This window comes from Tetranychus urticae, chromosome 3 (genome assembly GCF_039701765.1).
Source record: "Tetranychus urticae isolate SD_2017Ah chromosome 3, NJAU_TeUrti_SD_1.0, whole genome shotgun sequence".
Lineage (NCBI taxonomy): Eukaryota > Metazoa > Arthropoda > Arachnida > Trombidiformes > Tetranychidae > Tetranychus > Tetranychus urticae.
Genome location: NC_142960.1, coordinates 21822276 through 21850133, shown reverse-complemented (window position 1 = coordinate 21850133; position 27858 = coordinate 21822276). Strand labels below are relative to the sequence as shown.

Below are 27858 nucleotides of genomic sequence, written 5' to 3'. Positions count from 1 at the left end.
TTTGAATGGTCATCAAAGAGTACAACAAGTAATGCAACAATTAAAAGCAATACAAACCTATTCCTGGATTTATTTAATTATTCACACTAATATATTGCTAAAATCCTCAAAAAACCCATCAAAATAAAATCTTCACCCAAAATCAATCAATAATTGCCTCTATTCATCCAAATAATTTATTTCAATGTTTCTCAAAACATAATTTTTCTTTGGTTTTCTCGTCTGTTAATATTAACCTCTTTTAGTTTCTTAGACTAACTCGAAATATCATCAATTATGTTCAAAAAATGCTAAAGATTGCCTTAAACGAACGAAATCGAGTCAAAATTTCCAATTTCATGTTATTTCATGTGAGATAAAGCAATCAAAATACAGAGTTTCCAATTCATTTGTTGCCAATCTTTTAAGAAAGTGAAGTATGAAGACAATGATAGTGAAAATAAATTCAAATATACGCTTGGAAATAAGACAAAGCTAAATTCAAAAGGTGATACAGAACTCCAAGAAACTTGAAAAGTAAATTTACACCAAATAATGTTGAGCTGAATCTTCATGCAAGTTTGAGAAAAGTTGAACTTTTCAAGAAAACATAAGAAATGCTTGTTACTTTCGGTATTAATAGATGGCGTGTCTAAGTTAAAGTCAAAATCATTTTTGGTTTGTTGAAGTTGAGTTTGTTTGGTCTTAACATGTTCACTGTTTAGTTTGAAACTTGGGAAAGACCAAGTCTGTAAGTCTGTTTTTACTATCTCGCATCTACCTCTTCGTCTATTTATTTATTGTAATTAGTCTTCTTTTGTATTCACCGATTAATTGTAATTATCCTCATCATTGGTTGGTTTCAACAATTGCTAATTGTTTTCTCCTTTCTTTTCATTTTCCTCTCCTTCTTTAACCTTTTTGTGTTTCTTTGATTCTTTTTTAAAAGTGTTTCTCTTATTTAACAGAAAAGTATTATTTTGTACTTTACTTGATTACTTACACTTGGAATTAAACCGCCAATTTCAACAACATCAACTTAAACATAATCACCATTAATTGTCTACTTTCAATTGATCTCCACGACCATCAAACTGTCCTCTACCAACCAAGTAACCTGTGAATCATGAATGACTTGAAAACAATGCTTAGTGTTTAACAGATTTATAAAAGAACAATTTTTTCTTCTTTCCGTTTTCTTTGTTTCTCTGTTACTATCTTAATTACCTCTTATTGTTTCTCAAAATAACCTGTCAATAATATTAAATTATATTCCCAAAAATGCCTCGTCAAAAACAGGATCGACCCAAACGAACGAAATGTGAGTCAATCTTTTTCGATTTTTCCTTTTTTCAAAATTCTTTTATTCAGTTTTTACATTGAAATCTGTTCTTTTTCGGTCAAATTTTATTCATCAATTTCCTCAATTCTTTACCCTGCCCAACTTTCATTTTCCTCTCACCTTGATAATCAGTCATATAACATGCTTTTTCACCTTGTTTTCACTTCCTTTCTCCTAATCTTTCCATACTTTTCTCTGTTCCTTTAGTCTGCTTATTTGTCTAGTCAACCCAAGTCTTGTGAAATGTGCATTACCATTTGATTATCTTATCTTTCCCTAACCTTAATTGTTTAACCTCAAGCTTTAATTATCATCTCTGAAACAGACGAACTTTGATGCATTATTGTTTACCTTGTATTCAACAAATAATAATATTCAAAATCCGTGTCTCCATATCCATGGTTATCAACTTATAACTATCAAACTGCTTCTATGACAACAGTGATAAAATTCACGTTGCGATTTTAATCATCAACCAGTGCTACTAAAAGCAAGAAAAAAAACCTGACGTCTAACACATTCACTTTCTTTCCCTTATTATTATCATTCATTTTATTATCGTTATCTAATTGACATTTTATTTTGTCCAAAATTACGATAACTTTTGAACAAAAATGAACACAATTGTACCATGAAAGTTAAACTTGCAATTTCAATTGAAACCTGACAAATTGAATCATTTGAATCAATCTCAATGAATGATCATTTGATGACCTTGTCCAGCTCATAATGACTCTTTCAATTGATCATCTTTTCGTCATTTTATCTTCACACAGATTTATCTTTATGATATTTCTGGTAACAACAACATTAACCAAAAAAAACAACAACAACAAATCAAATCAAGATATAATTGCAACCATGACATTTAATGTGGTAACTCAATCTAACCGTTTATCATTTATTGATCAAAACTGTTAATTAGATTCTATTTTGCTACCAATTAAGAATAACTTTTCATCAGAAAACTTTGATCATATTTGCCGATTAAAACAAAATCAATTTGATTCATTGCAATGATTAACATTAATAACCCTTTTCCTTCACTTCTTTCCTTTCCAAGATTTGATAAAAATCAGTTAATCTATCAAACATATCATGATATCACATTAATTCAATGTGATTATTGTAATAAAATAAAAATGTGAGTAAACATTGAATGCAATGAAAAGCTATCATGTGACAAAAAATCTGCAAGAATTGAAGTACAATTGTAATTTGAATAGAGCATAAAATCAGCTAATCTAGATTAATAAAAGGTGTGTGATTAAGCTAATAACTTTGGTAACAATATGCACCAAGAAAAAGCTATGAAATAGTTATAAATGATAGTTCAGTGCTGCTGATTCATTTGAAAATGCACTCAACTCGGAGCACAATTTTGACTTTCAATTCGTTACTGTTTTATTGCAATATGAATTAACAAGTAATAAAAAAGGTTAAAAATGATTCGATTCATGAAATGTATTATAAGTTATTATGTTATTATATTAACTGTTTTCATGTCGATAGTGAAGGCAAACTCGATGCGTATATTGTTATTTATAATATACATTTAATCTGTTTTCATGTTGTGATAATATTGGTGAACAGCAAGAACTTGTAAAAGGCTTCGTCTCTTTTTTTGTAAGTGTTAAGATGAAAATGATGAAGAGGAAGAAGACCAAAATATGATGATATAAGGGTATGCAGAAGGTTATTTATTGTATCCTAATGTTATAATGAAGATGAAGCAAAAATCAGGGTGAAAATCAGTGGATGCTACCATGAGATAGTGTAAATAGTTGGAAAAACGATAATAATAATAATAATAATAATTATAATAATGATGATGAAAAGTGATGAAAAATTTTGTCTTCATTCATCAGTATCATATAATATCTTATAGAGAAAGGAATAGTTACTCTCAATGGGATATCTCTCATTGAGAATAGTGTTGAAGCGAAAGAAGAAGATGAAAAGAGGATGAAAAAGTGATGATGATGATGAAGAAGAAGCAAGAGAGTGAAAGATGCGATAAAGAATGGTTTTGGATTGGCAATAAATTGCTGGGTTATCCTGATGATGATAATATAGAGAGTGAAAAGAAAGAGTGAAAGATGATGATGATGAGATGAGGAAAAAAGTAAAAGTATTATCAGTGATTTTCAGGCATCCATACCAAAGGATAAGCCCGCATGCACATGATCATCAACATTGCGCCCTACATTGGATTCATCATCACTCCTTTCCTTTACTCACTAGTCACTCATCTTCTCCTCCTCCTCCTTCATCATTATCATCCTTTCTCTCTCTTTATCTCATCCTTACCATCTTTCAATGTATATATAAACTTACAATCTCTCTCTACTTATATTCCCAACTTCTGTCACCTTTTTTCTATAGATAAGAAGCGATTCCACTGATGATGGTCGCCATCATCATCATGTTCATCTTTATCATTTATTTCATTCATTTCATTCATTTATAAATCTCTTTCTACTTTTTTGCCTCACTTCTTTTCCTCTTCCTAATTTTGTCCGATTTAAACTCAAATTGGTTATCATAATTGAAAACTTTATTGCATCCATTTTCATCATCATTAACTGTTCATCTTTGTCCATTACTTTTGCCTTCCTTTCACTTGAATAGTCCTGAAAAAGTTTAATCAATATTTGCATTGAAACTGATTAAAAGCAACACTTTGATTGTTGAAATTGATTTGACTTTTATAAGCATAAAATCATTTTTGGCATTATTTTTGCATTTTGCAAATCAATCTGATTAATTTGAGTCTCTTGCACTAAACAAGTTGATTTGATTGCAATAATATTCAGTTGATTATTCATTTGAATCAAAATAACACCCAAATGCCGGATCTTCAATGCTAATTACTCATTAGTTGTTACTTTCTTCGAGTTTTGACTCTTCTATCAGGAAAAATCTTTTCACTCTTCATTATCTTTCTTCAATCTTCACCTTTAAAAATGATCTCTCTTACCTTTCCATATTACCTTAGATGATTCCTTTATCAATTAATCAATTTACTTCATTTTTATCTTCTTTATACTTTTGGCCTTAACTTTGGCTTCGTCTTTATGCAGCTTCTGAAATTGATCTTGATAATATTTTTACCTGTATTCCCTATCTATCTATATATTGGACTTAAGATTGTTTGGGCTTTTTAACAAGTCAAACCTCAAAAATATATAGACCAAGGTGTGACCTTAAAAAGTGACCTTTTATCTTCTCTCTATACCTTTATTTGAATGGTAAAATCCAATCATCTTCAACAGACATCTCTTCCTATCTACCAATGAGGATGACTTATAATTATTATCATTGAGAGCAACTATGCCAAACAACTAACTGCCAACACCATCACTTTTATCATCATCATCATCATCTTTTTATCATTTTATTCAGAAAACTTTTCTCTCTCTCTCTACCTTTGATTCCTATCTTAATGGCAATAGCAATGATTTCCCATTTTCCATTAAATTGTTTATCATGTAGATGATGGTCAACTGATTGTTTCAAAGTGACCACAAAATGCTTTAAAAGTTTACCTTTACCTTCACTTTTTTTATGCCTTTGACTCTTGACTACTGTCAGTGTTACAATTGCAACAATTGTCTCAATCACTTTATGACGACAATTGATTAATTAAACATAAGGAAATCTTTTTCGTTTCTTTACCTGATAACATCATGATTACCATGTGATTTAACCGTGTTTCATATCAAATAGATTATCATGAAGTTGCTTTTCACTCATTTTGTTTTCAATGAATGAGAGACGAAAATGACGATAAAATGAAAATGTCTATCTCATGTCTTCAGGCATCAACAAAAGCTAATTATGAACATTTCGCTATTGAACCAATCACTTGAATCGTTATCTTACAAATTTCAGGTTTACATTGAAAACTAATTGACGATGTTTACCAATTTCAGATTATCAGTTTTACCTAATTTACTGTTTCCTAAACTAATTATCATTTATGACTGTTCACTTTGATCGATAACAAAATTGATTAATGCGATAATCTTAAACCTTATTAACTTTACCAGATAATGATTAATGTTTTCTTGCAATTAATATTCAACAAAATATCATTTGCAGCAACTTTCACGATCTAATCCCGTGTGAATTAATCTTGTAATTATCATTCTTAATCATCATCATTTGATGAAATTAAAAATGTTCATTTCTCAATTTGCAAACACTTTTCCGAGTTTGGGAAAAAAATATTCAAAGCTAAGAATCAATTCCAATGATTGAAACTTTTGATAGGCAAAAGAGTTGAATGAATAGGAATCGTAAAAAAATGTAAAAATCAGTTTGCAAAACAATCTCACACATTGAATGATATTGAATTTTTCGCCATTTTTGTTGTTATTTGTATTCTTCCTATTCCCTGTTTCCGGCTGAACCAGATTATCAATGCTTGTCCAACATCCTTTAATTCATCTTCCCTCATCATTATCAAGCAAAAGGTGATTATCATTTCTATTATGTGTAACTTTAGCACCCAAAGTGACCAGCTTATTTCCTGAAGAAAAAGGAGAAACTGAAAGTGTTCAGGAATCAAATGATAATCTATTGTTTAACATTAAATATAGATTTAATAATAATGAAAATCGTTGATTTGTATTGTTATTAGGTGATTATCAAAGCTCAAATGAGCTTTTAACAATGAGCAAATGTTGAAAGATTTGTTGTTGCCCATTAAATCCCTTTTTATGCAACCTTTTTCAACCCTTTATGTTCATAAACTTTTCAAAGTTTATCAATAAGTTTCATGGCAATTTATATTAATGTTTACAATTTTCATCAAATGAAACAAAACACCATTTCAGTCCGGATATAAAATGTCACCAAAAAAAATGAATCAATTTTTACCATTTTTCAAGTCATTATTTGTTTTCAACTTAACTCAAACTCAAACTTCATTTAAACATTCAAATCGTGAGATTGAAACAAAAGCTAAAATCAAATCTAATTCAAGCTCAAATTATGATCATTGTTAATGTTGTTACAGTTTCTTTATAATTTCATTTAGTATTCAGTCTGAGTATTTCAAATGATATCATGATAAATACAACAAAAGGTAATCTTATTTTCACTCATCAGGTCAACAGTTATCAAGCAAAGAATGTAAATTAAAGTTAATACAATTAAGGCAGAAAAATTAGTAAAACAATAACAATTATCTTTACATGGTTAAACTGTGAACTTGATTGTCTGTTAAATTGTAAAGGTTTGATTTAATCATCAGTTAATTGTTGATGGAAATGAAGATGTATTTCATCGTGATGATTGCTATCAATGAATATAAACTTGTTAATTGTATTAACAGCAACAAACTTGATTGATACATTTCAAGACATAAAGATGAAACTAGTTTTAATTGTTTAATTGTCAAATCGCAACATTTGATTGATTTAGTCTCTGGATTAAATTGTTAATCAACTTTGAACATTAATTGTTACAAATAGCAAACATGAATTAATTTAATCTTTCAAGGCATTTCATCCTCATGTTAACTTGATCTTTAATTGTAAATTTTTCATCTTTTTTCATCTTCCAATTTAATAACTGGTTGTGAAAAAGTAATGATAATATTTTTAATAGTAACAATTGTAATAATAGTAATCTGATGAACATGAATTAACTTTGAGTTAATTTAAAAGGATGATGATGATAATGATGAGGGGTGATGAGTAGGACATTGATGGTGAAAATGATAAAATATTATTGAAAGGATTGTAAAGGCAGAGTGAAATGAATTAAAATTAATGGGAAAAAATGTAAGATCATTTTTTCACTTTTCATCCTCATCATCATCTATTTCAGTTTCTTACTGATTATTAACATCATTTTTAGTTTTCACTATTTTCATTGAAAATGAGTTTATCATGTCAACCAAAGCAATTATCTTTTCATTTCTTCATGAATATCTTTTAACATTTGCTCAACTATTGTTATTAACTAGTATTAACTAATAGTGACAATTGTAATTACAGTTTACTTTACAATTGATTTTAAGCTTTTCAAATCACTTTACTTAACCAGATTAATAGTCAACTTTGGCTTGAAATATTTTCAAGTTTACCAGTTTTTTTAAGGCTACCTTTATAATTGTATTTTCAATTGTGACAATTTGAATCACAATATCTGGTTGAAATCATTTTGACAATCAAAGATAAAAACAAAGGTTGACCAAGAGATAATCAATGGTCAAATTGACAGTCAGTCAACCTTTCAAAACATATTGTTGCCTTATTTAGTGTCTTTGATTTGGTCTTAATTAGCTTATTTTTACACCAATTATGATGATAAAAGATGGGCACAACTGGCAAATGCTTTAACTTTGATAATGAAAGAAGAAACAATTTATCATTGTTTTCCAATTAATTATTATCATCATAAATGGACAATTCATTTAATCGTGTTTATTTGCTTCTATCTTTGGCCCTTTTACGGTCTTTTTTTTGGGTGGATTTACCTTGTTTCTTGTTTCTCCTTTTTGATTATATCGCTTGAAATGTCAAATTATAACCAAGCTAATCAACTAATCAAGATAACAGTTGAAATCAGTCAACCCTAATTTCAATAGATAATCTTATCCAGTTAACAAACCTTTCTTCTCAATCTTGACCTTTCATCTTAAGACTGGCCAAATTGATAATTTTTTGCTCGCCTAATATCTTGACCTTTCCTATTCAGTTTGGGTTACAAAAAAAGTAACATCAAGTGTAAAAGGTTATAATGATGTTGTCTTTTCACAACCAGCTAATGCTATTTGACACTTATATTGTTTCAAGTTTTTAATCATGATTACCTTAACTGTCAACTGTCATTTGACTGAACCCAGAAAAAAAGGTGAATCTAATTGTTAATTAAATTGTTGAATGTTGATGAAAATTTACCAAATAAATCACTCATTTTCATGGCAATCTTTGGACAAAAAGTTTGTGGGTTTAAATGATTAACCATTTGAATGATTGAATTAAAAATCACACTTAATGTGTAAATGAATTAAATTGATGACAGTTTTGTGACTCTTTACCACGCAAAGCTAAAAGTATCAACATCTTAATGTGTTTTAATAAACACATTAAACTCAATATGGAAACATTTAGGCGATTTTGGTGATTTAAAATTGTCACCAAACTATTAAAGATTAAGCTCACTAAAACTAATTGAAATAATCTTGATGAACTTGATGAAAGATGAAAAGTTCATGAATCAGAATCTAATTTGAACAATTGAAAGCAATTCGTTTATAATGATTGCAAATGGTCCAATCAATAGATTTGCGTTAATCTTGAACATTATTATCATTGACAACAAGTTATGTCAAAACATATGAAAGGAATGAAAATACTTGAAAAGGTTTGAGAGAAGCTGCAAAGAAGCAATTGAAGATGATTCAAATGGAGCAACAAAAACCATCAGCATCATCATCTTACCATGAACCTCATCCTTCATAACAACACCATTCATATTTAAACAGTGCCTATATAAAAAGCTTGAATACTCTTGTTAAGTCTATTTACTGTTGATCGATTTCTTTTCACATTTTCTTCTTGTTCCCTTCATCCTCATCATTCGCTATCATTTTCACGATCATCATCATCTTAGTCGACCTCTGTCTCTATGCTAACCCATAAACCTCCTTGGGCAAAATAGCATCCGGAGTAAAGACGAAAAGTCCGGGGATAAGTTTGCAAAATGAATGAATTGCCTGGAAGAAAAGGTGATGATAATGATGAGGATAATCAAAATGATCAAAAAATGATCATCAACAAGATTCTTTTTCTTGCTTCTTGCACTTTTCCTCTTTTCATCAGCGACAATTGACAAGTTAAACATGATCATCATGTCCGTTGATTACTTTCTTGCAGATCATCAACTCATCAACCCATCAACGTCTCAAACCGATTCATTATCAATGATAATGGTTAACAGCTGATGCTGTTAACATTGTTACGTTAACAATGTTTACCTTTTTTCTTGCTTTTCTTCTTCCACTTGTTATCTTCATTTCATTGCTTCTGAGTAATTCTGATGAACTTTCCCTCTCTCTCTCTCTCTCTCTCAGACACTCTATGTTTACAATATTATATAATATTTATATTTATCACTATTACACATTACATTATTGTTGTCTTGTTTGCACGTTTGCCTTTGAAAATGACATTACATTTCCTGTAAACCACTTGATTGTCAATAATGTAAATACAATCTTCACCTTATGGTTCACTTTTTTATTCATTTTAATCAACTTTAATCTTGAATTTAATTCGTGCGTAAATATCGTCAAATGTTGAGCTTTATTAATGGATACACTTTGGATATCCAGATGATTTAAGACATTTCATGATTTATCATATTGTCCATTATATTGAAATTGAATCACGTTCACTTGTCATCATCATTCTTGAGCAAACCAATGAGACGGACAAAAGTTGAAACACTTCTAGAAACTTTAATTATTTAATCAATTTTTACCTTCAATCAAATGTTATCCTTTTCACTCCCAGAAGGTTTCCATAGAAACTCAGTTTAATCTGTTTCCAATATACAATCTGATCAAGGGTCAAACTTGATTGTTATCATGAAATGGCCAAAAAACTAAACTTGAACATTATCATCATCATTACTTGAACAAATCATAAAGGTTTCAAATTCATTGGTAATCCGTTTTTGCCGCTTTTTGTCACTCTTATCAACTTTTACTTTTCAAGTGAAAAAAAAGTAAAGTTAAATTTTTTTCTTGCTTCATATTATCATGTTATCTGCAGATTTATGACTTAATAGCGGAAGTATAAGAAACTAACAACAGTTGATGGAAAAGTAAAGTGATAAACTGAAGAAGAAAAAAAATCTACAAGAAAAATTCTCAAGAAAAGATAACTTAATCTTAGTTCTCTCTGAACTTTCCATTTAAATAATCTGCTGATAAATGTTGATAGTTGGTGCAAGTAAACAAAGGTTTCGATTTGTGAAAAATGTTGATTCGTTTATTCTGGTTTCATGAAACTTTCTTTCCAGGATAAAAATGTTTTCTCGCCTTAACTTGACTCCATTATTATAAGTGTATTTTGCGTTTATTTTCATATTATCATTATTATAAATTATAAAAAATATCATTTTTTGTGATCATCTTTGGCCTTGTTTGGCTTGAAGCAATGTTAGGATTTAACTTTACGATGTTGAATTTTGTCGTAAATCAAGATATTGAAAAGCAAAATATAGTTTCTTGATCACAATCATCTTGATTTTGAGACATTTTGACCATCATTATCATTATCATTTTGATGATGACCAAAAACCTAATAAACTAACCCAATATCTAAAGTCATTCATCATTCCTATCTATAGCATAAATTTTGCACATCAAATTGTTGAAGACAATAAAGATGATTGAACCAGTGATGATATAAATGATAAAACATTTTTTTCCAATCATTTAGATGTAAATGTTTAATATTGTGAATAGTCAAAAATGGTTTAAGTTAATGTTTTTGTCTCAATGATTATTTAGAAGAAACATTTTCACCTTTGATAATTTTTCAACCTTTTGTGTCCACCTCTTAGACCTGTGAGAGTAAGATTTTCATGGAAATCAGGTCTGAAGAGATGATCAGATAATAAGCAAAATGATGATGAGAAAAATGTGTTCGCAATATTTTCATAGTTACTTTAGATTGCAACCATCGATATGAGTCGGAAGAAGGCGAAAGATGATAGATTGTTGATTGATAAGTAAAGAGAGTAAAGAAAGGTGAAATGGAAAGATTCCAGAGTAAAAGAGATGAAAATCTTGTTGTTCATGTGAAGATAAGGAATCAGCATAAAACCAGAAATCAGGTTTACGAAAATGGTTACGCTGGTTTGATAGCAAACTGATGACAATGATAAAAAACAATGATAGCATGGAAGGAGATGGTTATGATGATGATTATTATGATGGCTGGTGATAGTGAAAGAGATTAATTTTGATTTAATTGAGACACACCCGAGAAAAGTTCAGAGGTAAGTTCATCAGCCCTTCTCTATGGTAAATACAAAAAGGCTAATTGACTGTCTGGTCAAGCATTTTTCAGATTATTGCGATTATTCATTTTTTTGTATTCTACAACAAAATACTTTACCATGTAATGTGTGTTCATAAGGCAAACAATTGTTTGTTGATAAATTGAACAACTGAACACTTTATCATTTTCATCTTCTAAATAATGATTCTATGTATTTATATCTAAACCATGATATATTATAATTAATGAAACTGGTTAATTCCATGATGATGATGATTAGCCAATGATAATTTGAAACAATTACTGTTTGATTTTGAAGACATTTTGTTAATGGAAAATTTATTTTCCTAAAAAATGGAAATAATTTTTCATGTTTTTCCTAAAATTTTAAACCAATTGTCACTTTTTAATCAGTTAAATTGTCCATTTACTTGGAGTTTATTTTTGCTCTCTAGTTAAATAGATTAAAATTGATGATGGGAAGAGTTGTAAGTGACTCTGGATCTGTAGGATGAAAATGAGTGACTTTTATCGTAAAATTTCATCTTCAAGCTCGATGATTACGATTAGATGAATGAATTAGATAAACCATGTGAAAGCTTAACCTTACATAGTAAATTCAAAGCTAATTTTCAAAATGATCTTTCATGATTATTATCTTCACTCTCTCGTCATCTACTCTTTGTGTATTCATCTTTTTTTTGCTGTATCTTCAGATTATTTGGTAAAAAATTGCCTGATTGATATTGAGATAACTTTGGTAAAATATTTTCCACTTTTTGCATTTGATTCATTCAAAATTGAAACAAAGGTTGAAAGATAATGAAAATAGAGTGAAAAGGAAACGAGTTAGGATAATTAGAATCATAATAATGATAAATATTAAAAATATGAAAACAATTATCAACTGTGAAGATAAAATGTGAGTGAAAAAAAACAAATATTTTTCATCTGTGATGGTCATGATTGTGTTTAATTGCGAGTCAAACTGTCAACCTTTGAATATCGATTCAGTGTTTACCATCTGATTAGATTACAATATCATTGCAAGTTAATCTGCAGTATTTTTATGATCAAAGATCATTTGATTATCGATCTGGTTATTTTGGTAACAATATGATTAGTAAACCTAAAATGATTCAATCAAATCAATGGCATTAAATCTTGATTTTCATTGTTACATTTCTTACAATAGATTCAAGTCTTTTTTGGGTTTGTTTATTGTCATTCAATTTTGATTCACTTTGAACAACTCAATCTTTTTTTGCTAATAATGAATCAAACAATTAGCTAATTTAGACAAATAATTACAATTTGCTTCTTGTCGATTTGGTTTCTTTACAATCCCTCGATTGTTTAACATGATCATCATTCATTTGATAATCCATTGATGAAGTCAATCAATGAAAACCATAAAAATTGATGGTAAATTAATGTATCAATGTATCAATGTTTTGCATTATTTTGTCTTGTAAATTATATCCTAATCATTGCCTTTACCTTGATTCTTACAATCAATTAACTTTCCTTCTTTTTAATCACCACTCATTAGAATCTTTGTAATGTTACATTGTGTCGTTGTTTGTGGACAAAGAAGTGACCATTAATGATTAATTTGCATAAAAAGTTGATGATAATCAGCATGAATTACTTTTTTACACTATCATTAAGTGATGAAAATTAATTTAGATAACACACAATTATCAATTAAATGCTCATTACAGATGAAATTGATTGATCATTTTCAATTGGAAAACTTCCTTCTTCCAAATGAATCAACTGATGAATGCACATAAATTAATATAAATCCATGATATGATTGCACAGGTAAAATTGATCAGCAAGGATAACCAATTGAATCCAATGAAATGTAAAATTATAATTGTATCCGGTTAATCATGTTTCCAATGTTTCTTGCATTTAAACTGAATTAAATGTTAACCTGTCAGATTGATCTGTAAGAAGAAGAAAAAGAAAAGAAATCAAAATCAGTTGAAAAAAAGAGTATCGATCAAAGAAAAAGAAGAAGAAAAAGTTAATAGAAAAAAAGATTTCGATCTAGGAATCGATTTCGAATTCTCAACAAAAAAAACTAAAATACAATAAATAAATACATCTTTAACTTTGATCAAACTGATTTGTTGACGAAAAATGATGTACAATCTAGTAGATTTAGTTGAACTTTTTCTTCTCCTTATCCTGGTGATCTTTGATGAATGAATCAAAATGTTGCGCCTTTCCTCGATTCAATAATTGCCAAAAATCTATCATTTTCACCTCCTTGGTCCCAAACAGTTATTAGAAATAGTCCAAATGATAATGACAAAAACATAATCAACTTTGTTGTTTCCCTTCGACAAAAAACGCTTTTTTACATTTACATCATTAAATGTAATTCCAACACACAACCATTGTTTGCATAACCATTTGATGGTGACACTGAGAAAGAAAAAAAGTGTACAAAAGAAGATAAAAGAAAAACAATTAACAGAAATTCAGTGAAAAAAAGGAAGAAAAAAAAAGTTTCAACTTTACCCTAAAAAAAGATGTTGTACTGTAAAACCACTACAAAGTAGTGAATATTGTTATCTTTAACACAATTTACGTTCCATCATCATCATCATCAACATCATTTTGATCATGAAAATGTTTCCATTCTCACTTCTTGAATTCTTACTTTTTTTTCACTTCAGGCTAAATTGATTTATCATAATCATCAACTTGTTCACTTGATTCTCTTCTCACTCCGTGTCTCTTTCCCCTCAAACAAAACTGTTATTAAATATGATAACTAAATGTTTAGCTTTTTGTGTCATTTTCGCTTGATATCTTTAGCTTTCGTCTTTTTCCTCGGTGACTCTCTTGTCATCATCTTTCGTCTCCTTCCGTTGTCAATGATTCAAAGTTTTTGTGGATATTTATCTTTGATTAAACTGTGTTCTTCGGGTGAATCGATTTCATGGTTTGTCAGGTTATATATACTTCAGTTTCCCTTTGGAATGAAATTGATAATGCTTTTACCATTTCTTCTTATTCTTCAACTCATTTTTCCTTCTGGTTAGAAGAGGAAAGGGAAACCCTTCATTAAGCTTAACCATATCAGTTTCATCATCTTTTGATGATTTTTTTCTCTCCCATTCTTTCACTTTAACCATAATAATGATCGTTGTCGTCGTCTCTAAATAATCATCACAAGGAAACTGAATGGTTGAGAGTTTATCTGTGATTTTAACTCTTCACTTGATGATGATTAGACTGGAAGATTCAAGTTAACTGGACATTATTCAATCAAACATCTCGAAAAATGCACCGTTGAAAAAGCATGTTCACACCATGAACAGTTGATTGTTGATTAATTGTACCTCTTTGCATTAAGTTATAAAACAACATATTAACATTTCTGGGCCTCTTTAGATACCTCAAACCATCATCACCTCCACCATCATTATCATTATTATCGTAACATTAACATCGTTATGATCAATTTTGTTCCTCTTTCTCCTTCTTTCGGTGCTTCATGGCTGCATCATCATCTACACCTTCATCTACATCTGAAGTTTGTCATCACCATGCTAATAATTATTATCATGATTTTTATATTGCTCATTTTCCTTTCCATTTCCTTAACCTCTTTATAAACCAGTGAATCTTTTTTTTGCTGCACCATCAAATGAAGATCCTCTTGTATCCATTTGCTTGATTAAATGATGGTAATCCTGAAACAAACAAAAAATATCAAGAGTTTAGTTGAAAGTTTAAAAAATTACAATAATTTAGATGAATTGACTTTTTGCTAGGCAACATTCAAATTGTAATGGTTGGAAAATTAGACTACAGTTTGAAAGTAAAACAGGATAAAGATTATCGTATTGATGATCATTTCAAGGTAAACAGTCAATAATATATTAACCATGATAATTGATGTTGATTGTGATGGACCAATAATGGAGGAAACTATAAATATATACATCATATATGGTACCTTCGTCATGATAATCATGATAATCATGATAATCAAAGCTCATTAACATTATTATCATTAAGGTTTTACTTCATTTTGTGAGAAATTAAATTATATCAGAATAGTTTTATCAATTCACAATCAGCATTAACTATTATCGTTGGAGAAAATGGTAAAGATGATGCAGAGAAAGGAAAAAAAGGAATAATAAATGTACAATCTTATCATGAAACTATTTTTCTTGACCGAAAAAAAAGACCGTCAACCTATCTGTGTATATTTAGATTTACTAATAACTGAAATGATTCTCAGCTTTAGCCTGAAATAGCTTGTATATTATGAGTTGATAAAGGTAAAGTTAAAATGATAAAACAAATTCTTTAAATAAAAATATCAAATAATGGTAAAGTCAACCACAATCTGATGAAAAGTGAAGGCAAAATCCGTTATCAATAACAGCAGAGGCAGCATCAATAGCAAAAAAGATACATAATCTGATTAGCAACATTTCCTGAGGCAGAATTCAGAGAAGTAACGTGACAATATTGAGGATGACTTTTCGTCTTCTTGGGAGTGATAAAAACCAAAGTGAAATCCTTGAAAGTTACCTTAAATAGTTGTGGGTTAAACTTTAATATCATCGTTAGTGTGATAATGATGATTAAATTTGGTTTAATGTTTCGATTTGATGTTGGTTTAAAGTTCGTTTAATGTCCATTCAATGTTGATTTGGTTTCCAATTTGATATCCATTTTTGTTTTCACCAACTTGACCACTTTGCTTTGTCAATCGTCGTTCCAATCCAATATCATTTTGATTAATATCCATTGATCAGTCCTGTTGTAAATGAAAAGCAAAATTAATTCAAACTGAGTTTTCAAAAAGATTACTTGAAAGACAATTAACAAAAGCAAACCAAATTGTTGACTAATATCATTCTTTACATGCAACTGTATTCTGCTCATTGTTTATTGTTGATTGTTGGTTGATTGTTGGTTGATTGTTGTTTCTTTATATTTTGTAAACAATGAGTATCAATCAGTCTATCTGTTAACCTTGACAATTTATCTAGTTTATCATCAGTATAATTATAAAAGTTGATTTAAATGTTAGTCAGCTATTAGGTTGAAATTTGAACAATTTGTTTTGTATTGTGTTGGGAGTATCATTGTCAACACCAATTGTAAACAAATAGTAATTGCTAATCAAGCCAATTAATCTGTAACCATATTGAGAAAGGTTAATAATTAAGGAATGCAATTTATGTTATCAAAATAATTATCGTCCTTTTGGAAAAAGATTTCCATGATATCGGTCAATATTATGATCAATGATGTCTCATGAAATCTGATGACCAAAAAGCTTCAAAGAATCGTAAAACTTGTTTAATAGTTGAATGGTGAAAAAAGTTGCAATATAAAGTCAATTTTAAATTGCAATAAAATTTTTTAGATTCAACACTTTGTACTGTTGGATACAATTTAACTTTGCTTATCTGCAATCACAATGATCACCATCAAAAACTATCATCAATAGTTACATCTTTGTATCCATTTTTACATTGATGGACAATTCACTTTCTTTCTCATAACCCAAATAGTGAATAAGAATGGATCAAATGATGTTTATCTGTTTTCCTTTATTCCCATCTTCTGTTTCATGTATATATTACATGTGTATGTTGATCTGTCAGTTATCTTGCTCTTCTCAGCATCATCATCATCACCATCATCATCTTTCTCTTCATTAAAAAGAGTCAAGAAATCAGTTTTTACCTCGCTAATCATTTAACTTGATCAAAGTTGCCCCTATCATGTGACAACACTATTTCCGGACCAATCGTTTTGATCACAGTGATTAAGTCCATTGTTGATGTTACTGTTGATGTGTTTGTGTGTGTGGCAAAAGCCAAAAGAAAGGCATCTTTTGTTGATCTTTTTTTACTATCTTCATTGCGAGTTTCTGTCAGGTTAAGAACAGCATCATCATCATCATCATCATCGATAGATATCATCATATTAACCAAGCCGTTTGTCACTATATTACAATACAAAAAAAGAAAGTAAAAGTTAGAATAGATAAAATGAAAGACAGGAAAGAAGAGAGATGATAAGCACTCTCTTACTATGAGAAAGAGTGAGAGGTAAAAGATAGATAACTTGAAAAGCTATTGCCAAAAAAGTTTAACAATAGAGTTGCAGGAGATTTTATCAGCTGTTGATGTCCCTGTGATAGGATTTAAATTTGGGTCCAAATTGATCTGCTTATATGACTTGGTTTTCATATACTTATTATATTCTCGGTATAATGTCAATGTTAGCTTTTTATATTCTACTTTTTGCTTGTTGATGATTGTCTTCATGTTAATGTTTGATTTTTATCAATTGAACATGGTTTTGTAATAATCTACAGTTTGAAAGTCAATAAATGGTTGAAAAAGAGAAACTCATTCGCTCACTAACATTGATAATAATGATGTTACAGCTGAAAATGTTAGATTTTCTAGCAATTGAATAATAAAAGGAGATTATTCAATTCTTCATTTGAAATCTTGTGTGTGACTCTCTGAGGAAACATTTTGTACGATGAAAAAATGAAATTAAAGTTACGGTTCTTTTTGCTTGGATTCCAGGTTATGATTGGCAAAGAACAACCAAGTGCTCAATTAGACCAATAAAAATATGTTGATTGCAATCACAATAATATCCATATCCTTGTATTATCACTTTTGACCATTTTTCTCGTCTTGATAAAGTTTGCCAAGTGTATTAATAATATCTGTCTTGACCAGCAATAATTCAAACTTCACTGCAAGTGATGAACAATAATAGACCAATTTGTACCATTTTTACGGCAATCTCCGGTAATCAAAATTCATTAAATTGACCTTAAGCGTAGACCAATCACAGCTTATCAATGAATAATAATCAATTACTTGAAAATCACCTGTTTAGGGGAAAGAAAAAAGAATCTTATTAATGTTTGTTTTCTTGGATTTTCATGGTTGATAATTATTGACATTTAAAAATCGCCAATTTTAATAAAGCTTGGGAGATGGAAATGATTACCATTTTCATTTGATGGATCCAATGATAAGATATTGCCAATATATCGCATAAACTAGTTGAAACTATACATCTCATCATTTTGTGACCTTTCAAATTGTTATCAAAGTGAGTTTCCATTCTAATTAATCAACAAATCAGTTTCAAATACTGATACTCCTTGAGGCAGTTCTTGGAGTAAATATGTATTTTAGCTTCAACTTTGTTGCATTGAATGCGTGTGAAAACGAAAATATGATTTGATTTCAGTTAACCCATTCAATACAGCGATAAATTAACTTTCTCCTAACGATAAAACCATTATTTATTAATTGTAATACATTTAGACTCGTTTTATCTGATACTTACTTTCTTAAGCCTGTGCACGTAAAATCTTGATAAAGATTTACAATGATATATTGAGTCAACTCAATTAGATAACATTTTTAATACACTGAAGGTTGAAATAAATTACTGCCATGAAAATGGGTCGTCCAAGTCAAAACAAATCCATTGTACCGAGCTGATGATTTCACTTTTCTTAATTATGATGTTTAACTTTAATCAGGTTTGGATGTTGCTGCAGAAAATTACGAATGTGTGTGTAGTGAAAGTTTAAATTTGTCACTTTTCCATGAAAAATAAATGTTGAATGTCCAGATAAAGTGTTTTAATCTGAGTAAATCTCAAAAGATTAACTATTTAAAACTTTAATGTTCCCAATCCATGGTGATGGTCATGTTGGGCTTGGTGGGTGTAAAAAAGGTGTAGTTAGTGTCTACGAAGATAAATTGTAAGGCTGCTCTCTAAAGTACCAGTTTAGATGACTTTTACCGTGAAATTTTTTCCCGAATGCACTTGTTCATGTCGAGATTGATTCAAGGTTTGGTTAAAATCCATCTATGCATCTGGATTATTAATCCTGGATTAAGAATGATAAAAATATCAGTAACCAATAATTGAAAATTCAACTCGAAGAATTCCAGAGTAATGATAAAATGGAGATAAAATTGAATGTCATTGTGATTGTTTGATTTGGCAAAATAATAATCAACAGTAAAAGACTCTTGTAGTGAATATTGAAGATCTGTTTAGATTCACATGTAATCACTATCACAAAATTCAATCTTCTAGCCTCTTTCTGCGTTCTAACTCACAAACTGGTTAACTTGGTGATTATAATGATGATGATGGTGATGATTTTTATTATGATGTAGATAATATTAATGATAATTGTTAATTTAAGATTCAAATGGGGATAACATGAAAAAAGGGAAAAATTATCAGTAGCATTGATCAATCATCATGATATTTCGATTTGGCTGATGGGTGTGATCACTCTTTAATCACTCTGTGTATCTGAGACTAAAAGCAGGTATAATTAATTGATTTCACTGATGTTCAAAGATTATCTACTGAATCAGAAAACTTGAAACAAAAAAAACAGCAAAATTTAAAATAAAACAAAATGAAGAGACATTGTCTTCTTGAACCGATGACTTAATGGCGGTTACTTTTGTTTCTAGAAAGCAACAGAAACTGTGGCGCTAAAGTGGCTTAAAATGGCATCTAAAAAGGGAAAGAGACTATGATTAAAGGGTTAAAATATGTTGTGGAAAAGGATTGATGAAAAACCGTTAGTAATTAGCAGATTTAACAGAAGATTGTTTTAAAGCTAAGCCTTTTTGAATTGTTGACTAGCACATGATGTCTGTCTTCTGATATCTATCTTGTGATTATAGCTGATGCCGATTAAATAATCGGCATTATTGATCCACAAATAAATATATATTTATACACATCATTAAGTAGCACAATCAACGTCAAAACCAGACTGTGGAAAGCATTAGAGACAAAAGTAATCACATGGACAGTCGATTGATTGATAAATTCTTTTGATCAAACGATGAAACAAATCAGTTTACATGAGACATTAATCAAAAAATGAAATCATTTTTGAACATTTTTTTAGTCAAACAAGATTAACCATTTTCACAGCCTTCTTCCATTAGGTTACAGCAAAAAAAAATAAACACACCAAATGAATTCCGAAAGATAAACTTTTACAGATCGTCTGATCCGTTAATCATTTAAATGATTGCAAGTTGCTTGGAAAGATAATCCCAATCGAAAAAAAGTTAGATGACTAATAGATTAATAATTAATAACAAAAATGGGAATCCAGTTGAAATTGAAGAAGCAAGTTAACCAACCAGAAAACAGCATTGAACAGATTCAGATTGAAAAGAGGTTAACAAAGATTCTTTGTCCAGATAAGTTAGCAGAAAACTGATTAAAATCAAGAAAAATTTAATCAGTTTTATCATCAATCGTTCATTTTTTGGTATAAATGATGTAAAGTTGATATTAAAACGACTTGAAATTTGTTCATTAAAATCAAAGCAAAATCAATGAACAAAAATCTTAGGAAAATTGCAAGAAAAATAATCACGCCATCTAGAGTAATTAATAATTATCTATTGATAATGTCATTGTTATGGAGTTGCATATTAATTATCGCTAGATGGCTGGACAGTTTGGGTTGATTTGCCTCTAAAATCAATTGCGAATTGAAATTGAAAAGTTCAATTCTAATCGTTGAGAAATTTTCCTTCAAAAAAGTCATGTCTCTCTCCTTTATCATCCACTGTCTTTTTCTTCTGTCTACCTTTTTGACTCTCTTATCTTTATTCTTTGAAACCTAATCAAACCTTTTAATCTTCCTTTCTATCTTACTCACATGTTATCTTCACTTTTTTTTCATCTTGGTTCCAATCTTCTTCGTCCTCTTCTAGTTCTTTCCTCTCATTGCATTTTTTCCCTGTGACTTGATTCTCAATCATCTTTTTTTTCCTGTGTTACTATCTAATCAAACAATCTATCCAGTTGATTGTTATCAACATTTGCCTTTTCCTCCATTATCATCTTATTCCATCAAAATGCAAGATTAACCATCATCCGCTCTTTTACATTTTATACAACTTTTTCTTTCTTTCTTTCCATGCTTTTCTATCTTCTATCTGCTTCTTTATCGTCCCTTCCATCTTGGCTAGTTTTTCAACTTGTATCACTATCATCTTGATCAATTTTATCTTCTGTTTTGCCTTATTATCATTATTATGATTTTGATATTATTTCACATTATTTCAATTCTGTTTTGAAACTTGTGACGAAAAAATAGTGGGGAAAATGCTACAAATTGTTAACACGATCTCTTTTTTTTGTTTCTTTGTTTCTCTCCCTTTTTCCTCCTTCTTCAACCATCTTCCGTTATATGATTTGGATTTAGATAGGCTCTGCAATTGAATCAACCTCTGAAGCCGGTCAAGAATCGAGTACACCAGGTGATAGAGAAAAAATGAATCTCGATGAATGTAACTCTTCATCTTCTTCATCATCAACAACTTCATCATCGTCAAGTCGATCTTCATCTCCTCAACCAACAACAATAGTAAATTCAATTGAAGAAGAATCTGGTAGAGCGATTATCAGTGAAGACAGCCCCAATAACAGTAGTAACCACCACCTGCAAACACCATTAAGCCCAATCAGGGAAGAAAGTTTTTCTCAAGAGGCAAATCTTGAATCAACTCCAATGATTACACCCCAATCACACAAGCAATCATCATCATCACCTCCACCACCTACATTATTGTTACCCCAATCTCCCTCACACATGTCAACTGAACAAACCTCGACTGACCCATTGACCAATGAACAAACCGCATTGCCATCATCTCCATCAACATCATCATCAATGCCCCAAGATTCTCGTGCATCTTCATCACCTCAACACTCTCATTCTCCTTCTCTTTGTGTCGCATCTAACGTTGACGTAAGTGTGTTCGAACATTATTCTCAAACTTATGCTTTTAATTACACTTAATTACACCTAAAAGATTAATGAAAGTTATTGTTTGTCTTTTACCTTTTATTACCTTTTAATACCTCTTCATTGTTTTCAAACCATGTTGAGAACAAATTTTTGGTTCATGTTAACTTCTCGGTATTGAAGGGACTTACAAACAATACATTTGTAACATTAAATTACGATTCGACTTAATCTGTAATAGAATGCAAGAGAATCAATCAAATGATTAAAACTATCGTTAAATCTCTCTATCAAGCAAACTAATCAAGAGATAAACAAAAACTTTCATTACAAATATATTAGTAGTTTGAAAGTCTATTATAAATTAAATCTCCAATTTCTGCATTGTAATCATCACCGAATAAAAGTCAACTCGTGATTTTTATCGCCACTTCTCATCACCGTTATAATCACCATCAAACTTATCTTTCGTTTTTTTTCTTAGTTTTCTCACTGTACTTTTTCCTAAAGCTTACAAGCTTAGCTAAACTTTTCAAGGAGTTTACCTCCCCTTATTTACTCCACCTCTCTCTTTCTCTCTCCTCTGGTTTTTCGATTACTCTATCACTCGTTTTTTTTCGTTGTACTTTGCTCTCTTGACATATTTCTCCCTCGCTCACTCTTTTTCAATTATTCACTTATCTGAATGTATTGTTGTATCAGAGTTAGACTTTTGATTTTAACCACAACTTGTATGTTTACTTTGTTGCTCTCAGGTCAACAACGCTACTTCTATTGAAGAAAATGTTGCAGATGGTACAATGGAACCACCACCAACACTACCGTCAACATCAAGTAAACAACCATTGCAATCTTGTATAGTTCGTAAACGAAAAGTATCAACAACTGACTCTATGATGGCAGCAACTGCTACAGAAAAATCACCAACAACCACTTCTTCATCTTCACCAACTATTCTACCTTCATCAGACCAATTTGTTAAACCATTAACCACTGAATCCGGGAATATTGCATCAACTATAACATCGTCATCTACAACTTTGAAAGATACACTTTCACTCATATCAAAACCTACAAACATCGATGAGAAAATTATCAAAGACTTGAATCAATCCTCGCTCATCAACTCACTCATTTTAAATTCAAGAACACCTGGGTTGATTATGCCACCTCAAAAGCCAGTCCCACCACCACCTCCACTGTCATTGGCCGGTGTTTCTCCGACCTCTCTCCCATCAAACTCATCCTCTAGCCAGCAAAAAACTCAACAACAGCCAATCTATGTAGCCATTTCAACTAATCCTCTTATTCTGGTCCCTCTATCGTATAACACTGAAACTGGTGGATTAGATTTGTCCATCAACAATCCTGTCGGCAATGTAAAGCTACCTGAAGACATCCTTTCAAGTGCACAATTGAATGATCCCTTGGCTTTTGAAAGAGCAGCTCTTCTTGGTAATTCACTGGAAGCTCATCGAAATAACAATCGTAATAATCCTATCAATGGTCTTTTCGACTCAACAAATATAATCAATGTTAATAGTTTAACTAATAATAATATTATTAGTATCAATAATAATACAAGTGATAGTAAAAGTATTATCGACACTAGAAATACAATTTTGAATAATATAAATACTGATTGTCCTCAAATCTCTCGAAGACCTCAATCGACTGAGGGTCCGCTTGACTTGAGTTCAAATCAATCAGGTGATCATCATCAAGAAAAACCAGCATTTCGTCACCATTATCGGCATGAAAATGAATTCTCTTCCAATTTATCAACATCTGCAACAACATTAGCATCGTACAAAGTGAAATCTGAAGCCAATCTAACGACGGAAGAGTCAGAATCGCCAGCACCATTAAACTTGTTCAATTCATCTTCCAATTTTACCAGCTTAGCCTCATCTAGCCGTGATATACCTCAATCGACATCATCTGTAATTGCAGCAGCTGCTGCTGTCGCTGCCGCTGCTGCTCAGGCATCACCATCATCAGGTGGAGCAACTTTACCAGTTCCTGCAGCAAGTTTACCCAGCCCTTTTGCACCCGAAGGAGTCTTCAAACAGTCAAGCTATCATTGTGAACATTGTCATATCGGTTTTTATAAGAAAGAAAATTATACAATCCATAAACGCCATTATTGTTCTGCTCGTCGAACTCAAGCTGTTGCAGCTGCAGTGGCCGCGGCCGCTGCTGGAGGTTCACGTTCAGGGTCTGGTAACAATGCACGAACTGGAAGTGAGTCTTCTCCTGATATGCTTGAAAGTGAAGGATCACCTAACAGTAGCCCTGAGATATCTTTAGATTCCGTAAAAGCCGAACGTCATTCTCGTTTACCAAATATCAACTCTCATCGTGGATCATCTCGTCGAGTCTCAGTTTCTTCTAAAACTAATGCATCAAACTCTTCCAACTCACCTGGTTCATCACCACCTCATCAACCTCTATCACAATATTATTGTGTAGCCTGTGGAATACGTTTTACTTCTTTAGATAATCTTCAAGCCCATCAAACCTATTACTGCCTCAAACGCAACTCAGTTAACTCGTCACCCGACAAACTTCAGTACATAGTATCCATTCCAGGAGGATCTGGAAGTGAAGTAAGCTGTGTTAAATGTAAAGCAACTTACTGTAACGAAGAAGCATTCCTAAGTCATGTGTGTTCAGCTATGAATCTAGGTGCCATTTCATCGTCATCTATTCCAAACATAACTCCAAATGGATCTAAATCATTGACCGGTTCAGCCTCCAGTCCAAATTTCAACACAAATGGAAATGATGGACGCTGCTTTAGCGCTGGAAGTGGTCAAAGTGAAACTGATCAACAATGTTTTCGATGTACAATATGTGGTTATAAGGGTCAAACTTTACAAGGGATGCGTATCCATGTTCGTATGCACAGTCAATGTTTCCGTTGTACAATTTGTGGCTACAAAGGTCATACACTTCGAGGTATGCGAACCCATGTTCGCATTCATCAAGATAAAATCCAAGGACTTCCGGAAGAAACTTTTATTGCTTGCATTGAAGATGAAGCATTGGTTGCTAAAAGTAATCGAAATGGACCCAGTGGACCTAAAAGACGACGTAAAAGTTTAGAAGTATTTGGCGCTCATAGCAATGTTCCTCATTTATACGGTTTCTCATCTTCAGTTAGTGAAAACTCAAAACCATCCCAGTTGATTGGTGGACTAATGCCATCATTTTCATTGGCAACTTCAGCCCCAACCACCACATCAACGGCTAGTGGAGTTTTGTCTGTCAGTTTGGGATCCAATAATATTGGAACAATGAGTTCGAATGATGTCAACTTGTCCGTAAATAACAATGTAAATAATTTAAATAGTAGCCATTCTGAGATATCAAGTGAAAATGATGATGAAGCAGCAAGCAACATTTCGGAAAATGAAACTTCTGGTCGAGAAGATTCTCGTCAAGGTGGATCAGGTGAATCTTTGCATAATTGTCAATTTTGTTATTACTCATCAACTTACAAAGGAAACGTTGTTCGTCATGTGAAGCTTGTCCACAAAGATGTTAGTCGCAATGGACCTTCCCCGACTGCCTCTTTTTCAGGCTTAAGTAAACGTGAAATTAATGAAGATGCAACTGGAGGTGATTCCATGGGCTCTATTAATGACGATTTACCATTAGATTTAAAATCAAACCGATCTAATGGTTTAAATGGTAAACTTAATCGAACTGGATCTCCCAATAATTCAGAAGGCTCTCCGGTTGACCAAAATGTTGGAAATAACGGTTCAATCAACAACAACAATTTAATACGAAACAATAATAGCAATAGTAATGGTGCTAATAATAATAGTAATGCATCAGCCCAGGCCAAAAAAGCGGTTCCCAAATATTGCCGTTCATGTGACATATCTTTCCAATTTTTAACTTCATTCATAGCTCATAAAAAATATTACTGCTCTTCCCATTCAAATGAGACCAATGTTATTCAATCTCTTCCTGAAAGCAAATCACCAGTCTAGTCATCATCTTCATCATTGGCTCACACCGCCATTTTCCTCAACTCTAACATTGCCAACAGCAAACAGAGAGAAAATTCACAAATTTGTTTCTCCTCTCAAATGTTAACCCTTTTTTTGCTCTCATATTTATCACTCACACTTTTCCTCACTGTGTTGACAATTAACTTTATCTCATCATCTTCTGCAAATTACCATCTCTACCTTTTAAGTCATCTCAGTGTGATTTTTAACAGTAACAAAAGAGAACAAATTCATCGATAGCCATTGAAGAAACGAAGACAAGATTTATTAATTGGACACTGAAATCGATTGAATACAATTTGATATTCAACCTCAATTCAAACGATGGTACAAAATTCAAGAAAAATATTCAAATCAAGAAGGATCCAAACGGTGACCGCTACCATTCAAAACGTTTTTTATTTCAACAAAAGCAGAGAGTATCAATCATGTTTATTACATTATTACATTATCCCAGTGTGTTGATGAAAATTGTAACATGGCAATTATAAATATCTGCACACTATTAGCAATTATACCGAGAAAAATTCGAATAATCAAGGTTATTGATTTGATTATGATCGACCAAGGATATTATCACTTGGGCGATTCAAACGTGTTGATTAGAGTTTTGGCAATTGTTAATTCCTAACTAATTAAGCATAAAATGTACAATCAACTTAGACGTCAATGATTCCTGAATGAATGCTAATAAACATCTCACCATTAGTATAAATCATTGTACTAATGTCTTTGCAGTACACACGGCGGGGAGAAAGTTTCTAGCTTTTAAAACTAAATTTCAGATGCGTAAATGACCGCTTCATTTACTAACGCTTGATTCAACTCTCTACGCACTTCCCACTCTGTATAACACTTTTCCTGCTGTTGCTCAAAGAAATGGAATCAATATTTATCCTGAAATTAAAAAATGGTGAACTGATTGTTATGGACTAAATTAATTTTGTCATCACTAAAAAGCTTGATAATCATCTGGACCATAATTTATCCCACCTGAAATGGATAGTGTTCATTTATGGAATGAATGAATTTATAAATGATTAGCATCTTGGTCTTTTCCTACCTCACTTTGAGTCCATCTTGTTACCTGGTCATTATAATCAGCATCCTTAAATACACAATACAATATATACCGTAGTTAACAAATTGTGGTCACAACTTACAATCTCTGATGGTTGCTTAAAATTAACAAACGGAACAGAATGTTGTCTAATTTTAATCATAACCATGCTTTTTTGTTTTGTTCAATATTTTCAATCTTGTCTTTTTTTCTTCTCTTTTTACTTCTCTTTTGTGAATCATTTGTATCTCACAATCCTTTTTTTGTTTTGCTTTATTCATTATCATTCATTATTTTTGCCTTGAATCACTCACTGTTATTGTCATTATTTTGATCAAAATCAAGATCATTTCTGATTGTAAAATATTCACAAATTTAAATAACAAATTGTACTTGTTAGCATGGCCACATTTTCCCACTACTAACTCATTTACTTCAACCTCTCATCCTCTTCTTTCCCTCAAGATGTAACATGATCTATCTGCATATAAACTGTTAAAATGCACAACGATAATGTAATTTTGTCTCTTAACTATAACCAAATCGCGTTAATTGCTAATTATTCAGGGTCAATCCAAAATGACAAT

The 27858-nt window shown here is 31.0% G+C and overlaps 1 protein-coding gene and 1 long non-coding RNA gene across 11 annotated transcripts; one reads left to right on the top strand and one right to left on the bottom strand.

The window, feature by feature from the left end:
• Window positions 1–661: 661 nt before the first annotated feature.
• Window positions 662–27785, top strand: ush (Zinc finger protein ush). Of its 3 annotated transcripts, none has more exons than XM_025161408.2 (3): window positions 677–1300; window positions 21648–22189; window positions 22942–27785. In XM_025161408.2, the coding sequence occupies exons 1-3, from the start codon at window positions 1261–1263 to the stop codon at window positions 26188–26190; spliced, it is 3831 nt and encodes a 1276-aa protein (XP_025017176.2). In that variant the 5' UTR covers window positions 677–1260; the 3' UTR covers window positions 26191–27785. The 3 variants fall into 3 exon arrangements, with proteins under 3 accessions (XP_015787762.2, XP_025017176.2, XP_015787761.2); XM_015932275.3 differs by having other exon boundaries at window positions 691–1300; window positions 21644–22189; XM_015932276.3 differs by lacking the exon at window positions 21648–22189 and having other exon boundaries at window positions 662–1300.
• On the bottom strand, window positions 12532–20747 carry LOC107364841 (uncharacterized). 8 transcript variants are annotated; one of them, XR_003082794.2, is made up of 6 exons: window positions 18379–20747; window positions 17086–18256; window positions 15919–16147; window positions 13885–15065; window positions 13464–13788; window positions 12532–13304 (listed from the first exon to the last, which is right to left on the bottom strand). It is a non-coding gene; the product is annotated as an uncharacterized LOC107364841 (long non-coding RNA). The 8 variants fall into 8 exon arrangements; XR_003082795.2 differs by having other exon boundaries at window positions 12532–13788; window positions 17086–17347; window positions 17436–18256; XR_016199790.1 differs by having other exon boundaries at window positions 12532–13788; window positions 17086–17347; window positions 17470–18256.
• Window positions 27786–27858: the final 73 nt, after the last annotated feature.

Coding starts and splice junctions, on each gene's coding strand:
- ush (XM_025161408.2), top strand. CDS start 1,261: ATGCCTCGTCAAAAACAGGATCGACCCAAACGAACGAAAT. Junction 1,301..21,647: donor TCGACCCAAACGAACGAAAT/GTGAGTCAATCT, acceptor GGATTTAGATAG/GCTCTGCAATTGAATCAACC. Junction 22,190..22,941: donor GTGTCGCATCTAACGTTGAC/GTAAGTGTGTTC, acceptor TGTTGCTCTCAG/GTCAACAACGCTACTTCTAT.